Raw genomic sequence first — 18356 nt, forward strand, 5'->3', positions numbered from 1 at the left:
TGGCACATTGTGGATCACAAGTGCTGCGAAATTTGTTCCTCAAACCAGCAATGGAAATGCAACATGTGGGCTCAGCACAAGACCGGCGTCAGCGGCATGGCCCAGGAGCACAAATGATCAGCAACAAGCTTAATGAGCACTGAGTCATCAAAGGGATCCACAGGTCCTTCTGTGATCATATTCGGCAACACAAACTGGGACCGACCCACTTTACAGCTTACATGAGCAGTTGAGGACCTTCAGAGTCCTCAAAAGGGCAGACGCACTCTAGAAACTGAAAGCTTTGCCATTCTTCCTTCTTTTGTTCACTTGTTTTCACCTGTTTCAGAATTTTGGCAACGGCTGCTGAGCATCAGGAAAAGGCATCGATGGGACAAGAGAAAGGTCCATCTCTGCTTATGTCACTAGTGGGGAGAAGAATCCTTCTCTTTTGAATTGCAACTTCGAGCATCCGCACTTCTCTTTCAATGGTGGCATTTCATGGGATATAGGTATCTCAGAGCTCATGAAAAAAGAAAGACTAAAATCTTTCACACCCTTGTTTGTTTCGGGTATGACTTGTACGCCCTACAGTAAAGAAAAAAAGTGAGCCTCTCTTGTCTTTTAGTTAGAGAGGTGTATGTTCACCATGTCCTGCCAGAGCTACCTCTCAATGTAAAAGTCCTCATGCCTAAGAAGAGACGGCTTCTTGTATTCTTTGATTCGATTCTTCTTTGACAGTAAAAAACTCTGCAGTCGTGGATGTAGGAGAAGCTTGTCTGCCAACCACTTAAAATCCCTGTGTCTTCTTTTCCCTTCTCTTCTTCTTCGAAAGGGCATCATTCCTCCTCACTTTCTTCGACTTAAATCTCTTAATCAAAGTCGGGTAGCAACACTCTCGGGGTCTTTTGAGGCTATTTCCAAATGAAAATGAAAAATATGTAACGTTTGCTGTCATAACTTGGATAAAATATTTTTCATTGGGAGAGAAAACTGGTTTGTATTCTTAGTTGGACGCCTTCTCAGAGTCGTCACTTTCTAGGCACGAAGTTCCTGTGACCGAATGCATCCTCCACCGCCAAAACGCTGCCATTTTTCTAAACTGCATTTCTTCCTTAGTGCTCACTTCGAAAGCATGACATCACATGCATGCTTTTTCCACGTACTTCGAAAACTTTTATGCCAAAGCGCGTCTATGACGCATGGAGAAAGAAGCTATCATTACTTTACTGCTGATTTTTCTTTTCTTTCTAGTGCTGGAAGCACCGGCCACTAATTTTTACCACGAGGCCCATGCAAATTTGGAACCTTGGGCCCCGGCCTTAATGATGCACATAAGTTTTTTTTTTTTTTTTTTTTATAGGAGAAGAAAGTCTTTGTCCGTTTTTTGTCCTGATACTGTTATTATACAAAACCGACCGACCACATATATGATTTACGAGGGAGTTGGTACAGAGTTTGTCTTGATACTGCTATTATACAAAACTGACCATATATCATGAGTTGGCACAATGAATAGAGTGAGTTGAAGCATAACAAAAGCCTCACCTGAACAGTGGCAAAGCCACATATAGGCCACCTGCCCACACTAGCTCTTCAATTTCCATTTTTTTTTATTTCTTTTTTATATTAAGATCTTCTAATATTCACTTTGTTTCTAATATTCACTTTGTTTTATATGTAATTGCTTCTTAAGGTATGAAAAACTATGAATCAGTGTTCTTCCAGAAATTTTTTTTGGACGAATGGGAAGAAGGGTAGGCGCTTCAATTCTCTTGCTGGGCAGTATGATGAAATATTCCTCCTACTCTTGCCCAAGTGCGACCATTTTTTTATAATCCAAACCCTAATGATGGCCCTAACGATATCTATAACAAATAACATTGGCAGGAAAGAAAGATGAATGGGTGATTTTTCTATGATGTTTAAGACACTTCTTCTTCTTCCAAAAGTAAGATGCTGGAGAAAGAAAGATGAAAGTTGTGTGATGTTTAAGACACTTCTTCTGCTTCGACATGCAAATCGTCCTTCTCGACTAAGACAGTAGTCGGCAACTTGCCTTAAGACTGTGGAGAGCAGTCTCGAACAATAAATACCCTTACCTTTCTTTCTCACTTTCGACGTACGCTCATCTATGAATTAAGTGTTAAGTTTCTTAATAACATGCAAGATCAGTGACCAAGACACACCCTAAACATAACGAGTCCTTGATAGACAGACTGGGTTCGATTCGATGGGCCTAGCTAGCCTTGTTCCGACAGGACCCACTTGGTCCGTCCTTGCCTCTCATGACTCAACTTCGACCATACATGTAAGCAGGGAAGCCTTATTTAAGAAGTACTTTTTATTGGATCTGGATCTTCAGATCCAGCGCCAGGCCTGCTCAAGGTTCACATCTCTGTTCAGCGTTGGTTCGGATATGGGGCCCATTTTATTATGCTTGGTGTTGTTTACAGTAAATGAGTAAGACAAAAGAAAAGTTAGAAAGGTGTTCTAACATGGACCTTTAATATTTAATGCTTCCCTTTATTCTTTTCTAGACGGTTTTACAAAAGGCTCCTTTTTTTTTTTTTTTCTTTCTCCCCATGATGCATCTTCCACTTGTTGGATGTCCTTTTTTGAACCTTTTTAACGTGCCCTTTGCATTGGATCTGGATCCGGATCCAACTCCTTCTGGTGGAGGCCACCAACTGATTTTCAGGCAAAAAAGAGAGCATGGCAAGGTTTCAAGAAATTGGACCATCAAGATCCGAATCCATTATCGTGCACGGGTTTGGATCGATGGTCTCTCGAAATCTAGACCCTGGCTACAATTGGATGTAACAATAAAGGGTAGAATGGGCAAATCCAGTTCTCCTAGAAAAGGTGCTGTAGATCTTCGATTCTCCGACACTAAAGCGGGGTAGGTGGGTTCTGTAGAAAATGACTGAATTACCCTTCTATTCTCCAAATTATTGAATAAAGTAAGAATTTTTTTTCCCACGAGAGAGAGAAAAATGGGCGATGGGAAATTGGTTATTTTCTGGACATGGACCCCTTGCTAAATGTTATTAAATTAAAATATGTTTAAAAAAACGTAAATTTTTTTGTTATCACACATTAAATTTTTGTTTTTTTGGGAGGCTAACAACACAATGCTCATAGAAGACTCAATACTTACTTCAGAGTTTTAAGTGGTATCGGAGATCGAGTGAAGTACGATATATCCTTTAACTTGAGTGTCGTGATCCTACCTTTTATGGTTCAGAAGCATAGCAACACCCATAAGAATCGAACAGACAACATGCCTTAGGCATGTCCATCTGTCCGACCAATTATGTTGAATATTGGTCCTTGATAATTTTTAAGACTAAATAATTGATCAAGCTCTAACTGGGATCCACATGATCTAGATCCAAAATCTCAACTCGGGTCCACCGAAGCCGTCAAGCGTTCAGATTTGCTCACATGTTCCCCGACTGGATCATGATTAAAAAGTGCCATGACTGATTGACCATACTGGATCTAATTTGGTGGTGCAACCTTTGACTGATTACTATAAGAACTGTCTAAAGGATCCAATATCCCACAAGATTTAGAATCATTCATCTGATTAATTTAGATTTAACCAGTATATAATGATACTTCTTTTTCCTCGCTAAGCTACTTATAAATGACGCTAAGTCGAAGGCCCATCGTTATCTGATTCCTTCTACTATTCTATTTGGTAGTGCAAGATTGAAGCTAATTCAATTACAAGCATCTCAATGTGGAAGATACTAAAGATTTCATGTCGCGGTATTTTAAGCTGTTAACAAATAAACAACTTAGATGGAAGCGCAAAATATATATATATATATATATAGAGGAACGACACAGTGAAAGAAATGTGGGGCATGTACATCTAATCATGATCTCATATAAAGTCCTTCTCCCATGGTTAAGCGCTTCACCAGTTGAGTCCTTCGTCCTGGTATATTTGATCCCTCTACAGCATATACCATATTGTTTCAACTTCTTTATATATTCTCTTCAAATGTGAAGTCGGTGCTTAAAATGCATATATGATGTTATAACATCGGCTGATTTTTTTTCTAACGTGGAAAACGTGTGTAGTTGCTGGAAATTTATAATTAAAATGTACACATATATATATATATATATATGGGGTCAACGGCCAAATCTGATTTAAATTTCAGCCAAGATTTGAGATATATTTTTGTTCATCCTAAAGGTATGAAATATCTCGAGTGAAAATGAAAGATTGTTTAAAATTTATTCATGAGCGAGCCACGGAGGAAGAATGACAAACCTACATATACGCTGGCGTGGGCAGTTGCCCTTGCCAGCAACTGAATTTTTATTTGTTTTTACATAAATGTTTTAAAATTATTTACTTATATATATATATATTGTGCTCCTTCAGAAATAATTTTTTTTATAATAGTGCCTCGTAACAAAAAAATTTTAGCTCCGCCACTGTACGGGGTATCAAGCTTGTAAAAAAACTTATAAAGGAGCATTTCAGATCTAAGATCCAACCTTTTAATACAATGTGAGGCTCATCTAACAAGTTACTGAGTCGAGAATTACCAATTTAAGTCTATTGTTATCATTTAAATGCATAAATGTCTAACCATAAAAGTGGACTGACACGCAAGTTGAAGCACAATGATTAGGATCTACGTTGCTCATCTCACAAACTAAAGAGGGTGATTAGGATCTACGTTGAAATCCATGAATTAAAGATGCAAGGAGGATTATGAATTTGTGCATCTTTCTTAAACAACAAATTTAAGATACTTGTTATAAATCAAATATATTGACAGAGTTAAGCTAAGAGCCGTGAGCCTTTGGGTATGAATTTTCTCAAAACATCCCCTCTTTTTATTTTGATCCTTTCTTTGCCTCTAATTATGGAAACTTGGGATCCTTGAGATATGAGGTGATCAAACGCTTCTTAAGACAACATTTGATAGGCTTCGATATCTACTATTTAAACAAACAGTGGATTTAAAATGCAAGACTGTTTGTCCGATTTACATAGGAAGACGGTAGAATATCTAAGATCAAGAACAGCACCACAAGGTCTATTTAACGTGAAATAACAATTAGTGACACCTGGATGGGCTCCCCATGAGACATTGTTTGTTTGCAAAGGCAGGAAAAGATTGTCTGTGGGGTCTTTTTCTTTATGATGCATGATGGAAGCATGACCTCGCTCGTCCAGCTAACAACTGCAAGGCCCCTTAATTTATTATTTAATGCATTAATCATAGAGAAGTGAAAATACTAGAAGATATTATTAAACGAAGTCAAATGCAGTACTCTTCTCATAAACATAGCTGTATTTTCTAAATAAACAGATGAAACATTCAAATTAAAATATAAATAAATAAATAAATAAATCTCCTGGCCATCAATACCTTGTTTGCTAGGCCCCCTGGCGTCCAACCTTTTTTCTCCAAGATTTTTTCTCCCTCCTCCCTTTTCGTGTTCCGTTGCTGATCAGTGATCACAATGGAGTCCGTCGTTTCTTAATCAGCCTTAGGGCTGACGTCATTCATTCAAAAAAAAATTGAAGGATTCGTACCTTCCCTACTTTTAGGCTTTTTTTTTTTAATGGCTAACCTTTCTTTTTAATTTTCTGTTAACCTCATGGGTCCCACTCCCATTTTCCACCTCAATAATTGACGTCGATTTCATAATTGCGAAGAGAGCGGGAATGATTCACCGCACGCACACACACACCAGGTGGGACCCACTCGCACCGGCTCAGCAGGTCACCGTCTCTCTCTTTCTCTTTCTCTTTCTCTCTCTCTCTCGACTCGGATCTTTCTTCCCAAAAAATGGATCCAAGTTTAAACCGGGTCTGGTTCACTGCCAGGGCCCTTTCAAATACATGGAGCCAATTAAGCTACTAAAAACTAGCAGCATTTTGTTGGTGGAATTTTTTTGTTCCATCTTTCATTCATCTCATTTTTTTATTTCACATAACTTTTATTCCGAGCATTGAGAAGCTAACAAGCAAAAAAATTCTCTTAGCACTAAATTTTCACATGTTCAGGCGAAACTTTAATGTTGGTATTAAAATTTCATAATTCTAAAGCTCCCAACACTAAAGTTTGGTGATTTTCTGCAGCTGGAACTTTTCATTGAGTTTGAACTAAAGTTTTCGGCTTCACAAGAAAATTACACGTGATTTTTAGAAAATTTTACTTGTCCCGTATAAAAATTTTGAAAAATGATATTTCGACTAGTGTCAAAATATAAAAACTTTAGTTCAACTTCTCCTCATGGACAATTTCTAGCTCTCTGCACCTGGTTATAATACAGAAGACTTAAAAGCAGTAAGCAAGCTATTTATGCCCTTCTAAAAATCGGGTTTTCTTACAAACCCGATTTCAACTGTCTCCTAAACAAGCATTAAATACCATTTTTGAATCCAAACCCGAGCATGTGATCTAAACGTGCCCTAAGTTTTAACAACATTGTTGGATACAGATCTTAAATATCCAAACCCAAGCAAAAGACTAAGAAAGTTATTTTAGTCCCAAGAATCAAATTTGGCATCTAGCATTGGAAAAAAGAAAGTGTTGAGAGAGCCGATAAAATGAGAAATATATAACAAAATTGAGGGTCAAGAAGTCCCCTATATACAAAAACAAAAAGAAGTGTTGAGAGAGGTTGTTTCCGCGCAAAGTCACAAAAACTATAACACAATCATTAACATCTTTTCAGGAAAAAGTATATTATGTAAAGTACAACCGATATGCTTTGATTAACAACATCACCAAATATTTTATGTGAGCACCTGTCCGATCTCCAGCCCCGCCTGATTGCATTGGACAATGAAGGAATGGAATATAAACAACATGCGCTTGAGAAATTCATTTACATATATGGTTTGGTAACTTATGCATATGCAGGATTGCAGTAGTTTAACTGCTTTCTAAGATTCAAATGATATTAATGTCTAGAGGCATATATACTGAAAACCCATTTTTGTGATGCAATCTAAAGCCAGGTTTCAAAGAAAAATCTAGCTTTTGTATGGTCATTCAAACATATAAACCAAGTTTTCACAAGAACCTGGTCTGGTGAGTTTTGATTTATCGGGTCAACTAAATTTTCGATACGGTTGCAACGATCCGGGTTGAATCGGGTGGAGTTGGAGTAATGCCGGTGGCCGGCGGGCATTGAAAGCGGAAGGAGCCGCCAGTTTTTACCGGTACGGACCCCGCAGCTTGGCGGTGGAATCGGAGCAGGAAGTCCACACAGTAAAAACCCACCAAACCCAGTCTTAATATTCGCTCAATTTAATAAAAAATAAATGGGCAATTTTACATATCTATGAAACCCCAAGCTTTTACCCAAAATATGAAAACGAGCCATGAAGTTTTCATAGTTCCACACTGTGTTTATTTTTAGGCAGATAAACTCATTTGGGAAAGCTAATTAAGGGAGGCTTTCTGGAAACTGTGAGAGACCTGTGTGAGGTGTTTTAGTTTCGACAAAGTTTGCTCGAGTTTTAGAAATTACTGCAGAAAATAAAGTGGGGGATTTTAAAAAAAAAAAAGAGAAAGAAGGAAAAGGGCTTCTTGTTCATTTGGCCTTGTCTGCAAGGTTATGAAAGAGACAGATACGTGGACCCCACCCCTGTTTGGAGATGCCCCCACAATGGACGGTCCAGATTCCTTCTTCCACCATTTTTAGCCTTTCCCAGGCCTGCCAGAGCGCCTTCCCCTTTCTCCTCTTCCTCTTCTTCCCCGAGAGAGAGAGAGAGAATGAGAGGTGGGTGTGTCTAAGGTGAGAGTGTGAGAAGGAAGCGAAGAGAGGGTGTTTTCTCTGTGCTCTCTCTGTTGAGAGAGAGAGAGGGAGGGAGGGAGGATGTTGCTGGGGAAGAGGCCGCGTCCGCCGATGAGGAGGACGACGAGCATGAGGGCGCTATCGGCGGAGGAGCTCAACCTGGAGGTTCCGGACGCAGGGGCTGCGATCGCCATGGTGATCGAGCAGCAGCAGCAGCAGCAGGGGCACCAGCAGCGAAGGGCCTCCGGCTCTGCTAGTGGGTTTCAGCAGCCGCATCTTCAGAGACCAACAGCCAACGGAGGTTACAACCCTTCCGCTGCTGCTGCTGCTTCTGCTGCCGCCGGTGGCTTGTCGCCGAGGGCCATCACCACCAAGGGGAGGAGGAACTCGGCGGACTTCATGGAAGCAAGCCACTTCCTAAGGGCTTGCTCCCTCTGCAAGCGCCGCATCGGCCCCGGCCGCGACATCTACATGTACAGGTTGGCTCTTCTCCCTCTCCCTCTCCCTCTCTGCTGAAGAGATCCAAGAACCATTTTGGAAAGTATACTACCTCGATAACGCGACTTTTATGAGACGAATATTTATTGCCAGAATATGCTCGCGATTTCGTTCGTAGATGGATGTTATGTTGTAAATTGGGTACTCGATCTTAGGTAGATGTTAGACTACAGGTTTTATGAGTTATGTTCTCGATTCTTAGCGAGATATCACTTGCTTGATACTTTAATCGCTTTACAAGTGAGATTTTTCCTTGGGGTTCTCAAAATTTTTTTAGCTGGTAGGTTGGTATGGATCAACAATAGCAGGAAAATTTTACATTTCAATAACATAAAAGCAAGTAATTCCCATGATTCCTGTATTCAATCATACTTACCTGCTACAGATCTTTGTCAGGGACTAGTTCTCTATCTTCTCCTTTTCTTTCTGAACTTATTTCTGCAGATCATCTCTCTCTCATGCTATATATATATATATATATATATATATATATATATATTGAAAGAGGATTGGAAGGTGTAACTTAGAAGGAAGAAGCATGTTGTCATCCTTATTGGAAATGATTTCTTTAAACTCCGTAGATTCCTTCCTCTCGCCAGTCACCAATATATTTTGATAAAAAGATTTTCCTCAGCTAACTCTAGCTTTGTTTCGTTGCTCCTTTTTGTTTTGGTCAGGGGTGATACTGCATACTGTAGTCTAGAGTGCAGACAGCAGCAGATGAACATCGATGAGAAGAAGGAGAAGTGCTCGATGACATCCATGAAGAAGGAGGCAGTCCCTGCTGGGTCTGAGCCATCCGGGAAAGGAGAAACAGTTGCTGCAGCATGATGATGTACTCATCGTTCAGCTGTCGTTTTCTATGTTCTACCCTATAAATATGTCCTGTTGTATTTTTATAATTTGTAGCAAGGGCAGAACTAGTTCTGAAGTTAAAAGTGGAGTTAGGTCCTTGTTTTTAGAAAAAAAAGTTGGGGAAATGAAGATTATTAGCTCCTTGTATGATTGGCTAGGGTGCAGCAAGAATTTTCCTTAGATGGGAATCCAATGTTCGCATGAGTTTTGAGAGAAAAGAAGTGAAAAAGAAAAGGGAAAAGAAAGGATAAAAACTTAATTGTTATTGTCTTGGACTTCTTACTTCTTCATGTGAAAAGATGGTAAAAGAAAAAAAAAAAAAAAAAAAAAAAAAACTTGGTTGTCTTGTCTTTCTTCTTCCGTCTTTCTTCTTCCGTCTGTGATTGAAACTTCATTCATTCTTAGATTCAAACTTCATTCATTCTTAGATTCGAGCCTTTAAAGGTAACCAGCAGCCATTGTTATGTATCTTCATGTTCAGAAAGGTTTAGTTAGACATATTATGATCTTCTTCACTCATTCTAATGCTCGTGACTGCAACAGATTCCAGTCAGCAGTCTTGTTCTTGATATTGGTGAGGAGGTTAGTGGCCATTAGACCCCTGATTTATTTATTCGTGAAAAGAAAAAGTTAGTGAATTTATATCGTTGGGTTGCTATTTGCCAAGGCAAAACCACGATAGTCATGCATAAATATAAATATAAGAGAACTGGAAATTAGAAAAAGGAAAATGGACTTTCTTTTTTAAATCATATTGCTTTAAATATTTGTAATTATAATAAAATAATTACAATGATACGCACGCGCGGACACACACGCACAAAGATCAGGTGCACTTTTATCACAACCCTTCATTCTCTTTTTCCATTTGTTTATTTCTTATATATTATATATTATATATATAAGATTAAATAATTGAAGCTGCCGACTAAATGGTGTGGAATGAAAAGTTATACCGACGAAATGATAGTGTTATATTGAAAACATCACGATTTTTAACACTTAAGAACGGGATAGAACTTTGTTGCGATATTTTCAAAAGATCGTTGATATTTGTGTGCATGATTGGGCGATAATATATGCAATTGTGTTCTTCGGGGTTTGTTATTTTGCACCCATAATATTAAACTATTTTTTCCGGAAAAAAAGTCGCTTCCGGTCTCACAACGTGGGACCGGACATGATTTCGCACCATCAATGTGAAATGGACGGCACAATTTATTTCCAACCATAACAGTTGAAGGAGCTTTTTATATATATATATACATGGATTCCAGATTCTTACACCACACCACTCAATGCAATACATTGGGTGCTATTATGTTCGCTCCATGCATTGGATGGCAGTGACCGGATGGAATACAATGCAGCAGAAAATGATTATATATATATTCAACAAAGAGAAGTAGGAACTATGTGGTCCTTGCAGTTTTATGTTAAAATATTGGCATTGAACTCTTCTTTTATTTATATATTTATATATATATATATAGTTTTATGTTAAAATATTGGCACGGAACTCTTCTTTTATTTATATATTTATATATATATATATTCAAGAAAGAGAAGTAGGAATTATGTGGTCCTGCAGTTTTATGCTAAAATATTGGCATTGAACTCTTCTTTTTCCCCTCTAACCTCAAGATATTAAGTCCAAGACCCGGATCAAGTCTTGTTGGTGGAAGGTAGAAAACAATAATGGTGAGTTTGAAGGGACCACGCATTAATTGAGCGACTGATTATTCAATCAATCCCGTATTCATTTTCCACAAATTGATGGTGCAGATGGAGATGTGGGTGTGTGGGTCAGACCTAGCTAGGCACTTTTTGTTTTGAGATCTGACCTTATTTGAGTGAGTAGTAAGAGTATTTTATACTACCACCTAGTTAAAAGCCGAAGTTTCTATCCTATGTCCTATTGTTTGAAGGTATTAGGCCTGCTTTTGGTGCATCGAGATGATACTTTCACTATGTTTCAAATTACATATGGGCAACATCCCCGGTTTGAAAATACAATAATTGATGTCACGAGGCTTGAAACAGGAAGTAGCTGCCTACCACCCCCAGTCCCATCTGTTGCGCTAACTCCTTGGAGTCAGATCCTTGTTCATGAAAGTTGACCTAAGGTATTCAATATCAAGCACTATTTACATCACAATTAAGTTTAGTATTTTTTTGTTGGATTCATAAGTTTTAACCCTTGAGTTAGACAAACAGATCAATACCATGTCAGAATCTGAATCCAAATAACATCCGATTTAAACTAAAAGACCCAACTAAATAACTTCACATTAGATCAGATCTAAAACCCAGGTCTAAATTGTTCATATTCTTAAACGTAGATTCAAAACACCCTGAAAATTGTCGGTCTGTGAAAACCAGGATTTGAGAAAACCTAAGAGGGTGTTTGCATGACACTCTAAAGTATAAACTAGGTTTTGGAAGCAAAAGTTGCATTAAAAACCAAGTTTTTGGAGCAATTAAGTGCTATCAAAACCGGGTTTGAGAAAAACTCAATCTTGCCAAGACTTGATTTTATAAAATGGGGTAAAGAAACATGAGCCCTCAAGTTATTCGTGAAAAAACCCGGTTTTCGTGTATCGCCTAAGCAAATAAACCAAATTTTTAAAACACTTATCGAAAAAAATCGGTTTTCATAAAATCAAGTTTTCACGAAACCAAGTTAGATGACAGTATCATCCAAAGATTCCAAACCCTCCTCAATCTTTTAACCAACTTATCAAAACATGATTAGATTATTCGTGCTCTTTTAAAAATATCGTTTTCTCGAAACCAAGTTTTCACAAAACCGAGTTTCGCACAATTAAAACAGCATTTAAGGGTGTCATCCAATCATGGCCCAAAACTTGCATACTTTTATTATACCATTAAAAGTTCTCTTCAAACAATAACAAAAACAAAATAAAAAAAAAATCATAAAAACAAAAAAAATATCATAAAATAAAATAAAAATAAAAATAAAAAACCAAGAAGGAGAATCTCAAGAATGGTTGTTGTGCTAAGAAGAAGTGACGGGTAGGTGTGGGAGCCCAAGAGAAAGAGATGCATCTGGAGTTTGGAAGGAGGGGGTGGGGCCTCTTTGGAGTTGGGCCCCACCTGGGCTTTGTCTCTGAGTCCACCCACTTGTCTTTGGCTCTCCAACACGTCTACTTCACCCTTGCTGTCTTTCTTGCATTCAATTCTCTTTTGAGAGAATCCTCTGCGGTCCATTTCATACTATATGGCAATTTGCTGCAGCATTTAATAAATTAATAAAGTAATATATTATTAGCTTTCACTTTCTGCCTCTCATCAAGGCCCTCTCTCTTTCTCTCACTAAATCATTTTGTATGAAGAAGGAGCTTTCTATGGTTAGGGGTGAAACTAGGAATTTTTCATTGTAAAAATCGAATTATAGTTTTAAAATTGTAATAAGGTTCGAAATATAAATTTTTTTAAATTTTTTATAGAGGTTAAACTAAAATTTTTAAAATTTAAAAGAAAAACTTATGTCTCTAAGTTGCAAGTAAGTAAGGAATGTGAGTGTGGCGCTCTTCAAAACTTCAGCAGAAAACAAAAGTAAAGAACATATCCAAAATATATACGTACTTGTCTAGATCTACCAGATTAATGTCAAAGAGAATAAACCCAAGAAAGAAGAACTTCACTTTAAAATGTGAATATTGTCAAAAAAGACTCTTGTTTGTGTAAACACACACATGTGCAAGTGTGAACACACACACACACACACATATATATATATATATATATATATACCAAAAAAATATTCTAAACTAGATCCAACAGAGAATCTACCGCCATTTTTATGAATCTCATTGTTTAAGCTATCAGCATTAATTCATCACTCTTGACTTTTGTGCAAGTTGAAGTAGGGACAGGAGGAAAAGAAGAGACTGAATGGCAGACTTTAAGGCACTGTCGAGGTGTTAGATACTATATATATATATATATATATAGAAAGAGAGAGAGAGAGGGAGAGAGAGAGAGAGAAAGAAGAGATGGAGAAGGATGGACAAGAACTGGACAAGAACCGATCAACTTAAATTCGATAATGGCACCCTTAGTCTCAAACTCAACATTCATGGATTCAGCTCAACTCGTTGCACTGTCCATCACTTGGTAGAGAGAGAAAGAGAGAAACTTTGATATGCATAAGAAACATTCTCAACATCTGATTTTTCTACATGACAGTAGATGACAGTAGAGATAAAAACAAAAACAAAAAAAAGTTGTGAACACACTGTCTCGTCACCTTCTTCTCTTTGTTTTTCTTTCAATCGCTAATCTGAAAAAGATACATCACTCTTAACCGGATCGTGTTGCAACTAAGTGTCTATCATCTAACCCCGTGTGTGTATATATATATTTATATATAAAAGTTGTTTGGTGCAGCCTATTTTTCAAAGGGTAGTCACATCCCAGAATGCCTGGACAGTTGGTGCAACCTATTTTTTCAAAGGGCAGTCACATCCCGGAATGCCTGGACAGTTAAAGAACTAAAAAACAGAGGGCGATAGCACCCAAAATCAATCTCATCAAGATTGGTAAGATGCGACCTGAACATGCTGCATGCCCACGCGTATATTAGCTCTTTTCCCAATTGATGTTTATATATATATATAAGTTGTTTGCTCCAGCCAATTCAATAATACTTGACCAAAACTGCTGGATCCATCCAGATGGAATATAAACGAAGTTTAGCATACTTTGTTGAGTAAGAATTTCTTCGATTTTTGGTAATTTTAGAATAGGTTTTAGAATCATTTCAGAATCTAACGTTGAATTAAAGTTTCTCTCTCATACCCATCAAACTGGGCCAAATATATGACGATGATTTCAATAATGATGGCGGAGGTGCAGCGGAAAGAAGGAATCAAGCTGCTTCCCAATTGGTGACCGTCCCTCTCTGCTTGTCTTCTTTTACTAATGAACTGTGTTGCACTTTCCGGCGCTGCCTCTCTTTCTGAAGGTTTGTTCTTCTATACATTCTCATACTGCAAGTTTATTGTCTCTGTCTCTCTCTCTCTCTCTTCAATATATATACATATATGTGTGTGTGTATAGAGGCACACACACACACATATCTATAACTAGCTTATAGAAACAATAGGCAAAGCTATAATAGAGGCTATATCTATACTCCCAATTACAGAATCAATAGCTAGAGGCCTACTATAGGCTGTATTTATCTGTTTCCGTGGGTTTCTGCACTATCCTGCAGCAGTTGCATGTAAACTCCATTAGCAAGAAATAAACAACTTACCAGGATCTCCATGCTCCAAAACTTTGGTATTGTTTCTATAATACTAAAAATAATTTTCTTATTAAGGAATTCTATTTATACGTCAGAAATATGTGATTATAGTTTGCAATATATAGAGAGCTCGACTTGCAATTCTGGAATCATTATCGCCGGAAGAAAAAAAACGAAAACATGACTTTCAAAGTAGATGGTACGTTACGTGCAAATGACAGCAGAAAATGTATATCACTAAATACAAATCGGACACACAGGCAGACCGCCAAGAGTAAAATATATAAAACTTTACTTTATAAAATACATGCATTATTATTATAAAGTCATGGGCATCCCAATTTGGATACTGTTGGATTTTATAATTTCTTTATATAATGCCACAAGATATGCAAGTTGCACCTGTTAAGCACTAAATATGTGTTATATTTTGCAGATATGGCGTTTAGGAGTATGTTGTGCTTCCAAGTTTAGGGACAACTCTTGCTTTTTTTATCAGTATCTCTGCCATGCTCACGTGTTGACACTAGTTAATACAAATCTTATTCGTTGGTAAACCTACAAAAAAAAAGGAAGAAAAGAATTTTTAGTGGCTTGGGAAATGCAAGCAACAGAGCCATTGAATTCCACTCATTTAAAGTGACTAGCTGTTCTAATTGATAGTACTTCAACTTATAGGCTGGCGCAGAAATATAAAACGTTCCCCAAGGTTTAATTTATTCAGAGTGAATCGATAATGGCTTGCTTTTATTGGGAGATGAGAATTTTTTTTAGCAGAAGTGCAGATGGTACCTGTAATTGCATGGTTAACCACAGAAGTCGCGCGTTAAAGGACCGGACAGATCATTTAAAATTCTAATATCAATTGAACGTCAGGTGTTTGGTTTAGAGTTTCTTTTGAATCTTGCACATGGGGAACATGAATCGCCATTCAGAGCTCAAGGGGACAGAAGATTTATTTAATCGAGTTAAGAATGAAGTTCGTTCTTGGATATTAGACCCATCTAAATTTTATTTCGGTACTGTTGGATGCAGCCTTTCCCGTGTCTTTTAATCTTATTTCTGTACTGCGTTGCCTGCTTCACTCGAGATTGGGAAAAGAAACCTTTGTGAAAGCATCGAAATGAAGCTTTGAAAAATTATATCAGGTTTGCGCAGATGTTCATTAAATCCCAAACGGCAGCCCCATTTTTGTCTTGTTCATGCTTACGGATAGGGATATGCATAGTAACAGTTAGAAACGCGTATCAAATTACCAGGTAAACAAAACAAAAACATGTCATTTTGTTTTGAATTCCAAGACATCACTCTATTGCACAAACACTGTAAACTCTGAAGTGAAAACCCCTTGACGCCAGCAAAACAGTACATCTATTACTCTTTTTTTGTGAGATCTTTTGCAATATACACTGCCAAAAGGTGCAACTACGAACTATATGCGTCTGAAAATATGTGTGAAAAAAGAATTAAGTGAAGTAACTAGAAGCTAGCGTAAGTTCTGTAGAACCCAAGTTTGCTCATCATGTAAATGGGAAAAAAACCCAAGCTTGATGAGGCTTCGTGCTCGATGTGATAAACATCAATTCCAATGGCTGCCATAACTTAAAAACCCCGCCGACTTTGATCTGGATCTGATGTAAATAACCAATATCGAGTAGAAAAGAAGAACCCAAATGAGCTATCAAAAAGAGAGCGGAAATTTAGTTCTCATTCATGTGCTGTGTGAATAATGTATGCATGCGTTCCCCCTAATCTGGACATGCTAATTCAGTAGAAAAATTCCAAAGCTTTGTTGATTTACGGCATCTCTACTAGCAGCAGAAAATTTGACAGGCTTCCTGTAGCGCCATATAACTGATCTCTTAGTAGCATGGCGTTGGAAGGAAGTAAAAGGGAGAGAAAATGAGAAACTCTGAATTCCAAGAAGATTGCCGGTTTCTGAGCAAACTGCTTCTACCAAATTCACTTATGAGTGAATATGCAAGGAGTATAAGTTCTAAATAGAGAGGGTATTTCCCATCTCTGCATTCGTCGAACAGAACCTAAAAAAAAACGATGGATCTTTGCAGTTATGAAAAGTTGTTGTCTGTTTTTCATCGCCTGCATTAGAAAAAAAAAGAAATCTAAAATAGAATTTTTCAAATTTCCATGCATTTTGGTTATTTAAATTTTTTAGCAGAGGCAAAACGCCACATTTTCTCAAGTTTCCTTTTGTCCAAGCAATGCCAATAAGTGGGTGACAAATTTAGTAAATTGCACAATCCTGCATGACTTAAAATCAGAATTGCAGATTGGAGGAGATGGTGGATCATTGGCACAAATTGGTCTTGTATAGGGTCCTTACGATGAGTGTGCCAATCTTGCACAGGTGAGGATATCGTTATCAGATTGATGCATGTGAGGCATCATTTGTCATTGCAAGCCATAGACGTGTCATTCACCACAGACCACAAGAAACGCAAGTAATCATCGTAGCACTTTGCAAGCTGGAATATTGACATGTCAATTGCTTCTGGTGAATGCAGCCAAGATTTACGTGTCATGGCACCGTGCCTTGGACAACAGACTTCACGTCAATGATCAGTACAGAATGCTGATAGTTTTTCTTGTGTTCACATGATGATATTTGTTCTCTTTTTCATATTTGTTGATATTTGTTCTCGTTTTCATATTTCTTGGATAAGTAAAAGTATTTTACTCTACCACTCAATAAAGAAGCCGAAGTTTCTACTTTTCTTCCATCCCCAAGATATCAAGTCTGTTTCTATTGTATCAGGGTGACGCCATTGTTATGCTTCCATTTTGTCGTTTGTTTCTTTTCGCATTCTATTCTTCAGGCAATGCCTAAATGTGTCTTCATAAGAAGTGTCGTTCTTTCCTTTGTTCCATGACAACACTTGACTGCAGTAGGAAGGCTTAGTTGCACTTTCAATGGATAGCATAAAACCAGGAGACTTAGTTGCATGGCTCCACTGCCGCGGAACGGTTTTGAACTCTCACTGCTTCGTTGACAGTCACGCCACCAAATTATGAAGCCTCAAGTTTTCAATCTCTAAACTTTGTTTTCAAGTCTCTTTCCTTCATCTAATCTACCAACCCAGCGGTGGACAAAATGGTTGGGAAAATAAAAAAGTGAAAGGAAAAAAGGAGGTAAGAGAATGAGCATGTCCGAGTGTGAGAGTGAAAAAGGCTTGGATTTGCAAAAGCACGTACAATTACGAGACATTTGATTGGACTCATAAATACAATTTATTTATGAGTTCCATCAGATTTCTGATAATTGCATGTGCTTTTGCAAATCCAATCATATTCATATGGATGTAATGGTAATCCATGTTCAAATTTGAAAAGTCAATACTTAAATTACATAATTATGATCCATATATTATGAGGTTCTACAACAATTTAGAAGTCAATGATCTATAAATTACCATAAATATTCTAAATTTCAAAAAGTCATTTTTTAAATTATAAATCATGATTCAGGTGCCTATTCCTAATAAATGGACTATTATATAGAATGCGTTTGTGGTGCTAGATTTGCATTAAAAACATATAACTTCAGAAGATTTTTGGTGGTTGGGATAAATAATTGTAGTCTCTATATCACATCGACCGTTGCTATCGCATCTCCGGGAACAATGTAGAGTAAGGCATCCACTATATTAAGACTCTAACGTGAAGAGGGGTTGATTTAAATGATACAGAAATCGAATTTTCACAACGATGTAATACATTACAAGCAATTGGGTCTTTTAGGAAGCAATCATGTAATCCAGGAAAGACGGCTTACCGTTCAGTAGCGCGAATACCATCTGAGGGAGCATACCCTTGTTTTTCTGAAGCTAACTGCCGGACAAAAGAGCCAACCACGCCTATTCTTATGTTCCGTATATCATAATCAAAATGCTGAAAGTTTTTATTGTGCGAAAGCACCCCAAAACATCGACATGGAACTAAA

At 37.6% G+C, this 18356-nt stretch overlaps 1 protein-coding gene across 1 annotated transcript; it reads left to right on the plus strand.

The window, feature by feature from the left end:
- The first annotated feature begins 7701 nt into the window (after positions 1-7701).
- Positions 7702-9385, plus strand: LOC116258419 (FCS-Like Zinc finger 6-like). The gene is made up of 2 exons (XM_031635565.2): positions 7702-8246; positions 8943-9385. The coding sequence occupies exons 1-2, from the start codon at positions 7849-7851 to the stop codon at positions 9094-9096; spliced, it is 552 nt and encodes a 183-aa protein (XP_031491425.1). The 5' UTR covers positions 7702-7848; the 3' UTR covers positions 9097-9385.
- Positions 9386-18356: the final 8971 nt, after the last annotated feature.

This window comes from Nymphaea colorata, chromosome 8, assembly GCF_008831285.2.
Source record: "Nymphaea colorata isolate Beijing-Zhang1983 chromosome 8, ASM883128v2, whole genome shotgun sequence".
NCBI classification, from domain to species: Eukaryota; Viridiplantae; Streptophyta; class Magnoliopsida; order Nymphaeales; family Nymphaeaceae; genus Nymphaea; species Nymphaea colorata.

Coding starts and splice junctions, on each gene's coding strand:
- LOC116258419 (XM_031635565.2), top strand. CDS start 7,849: ATGTTGCTGGGGAAGAGGCCGCGTCCGCCGATGAGGAGGACGACGAGC. Junction 8,247..8,942: donor CGCGACATCTACATGTACAG/GTTGGCTCTTCT, acceptor TGTTTTGGTCAG/GGGTGATACTGCATACTGTA.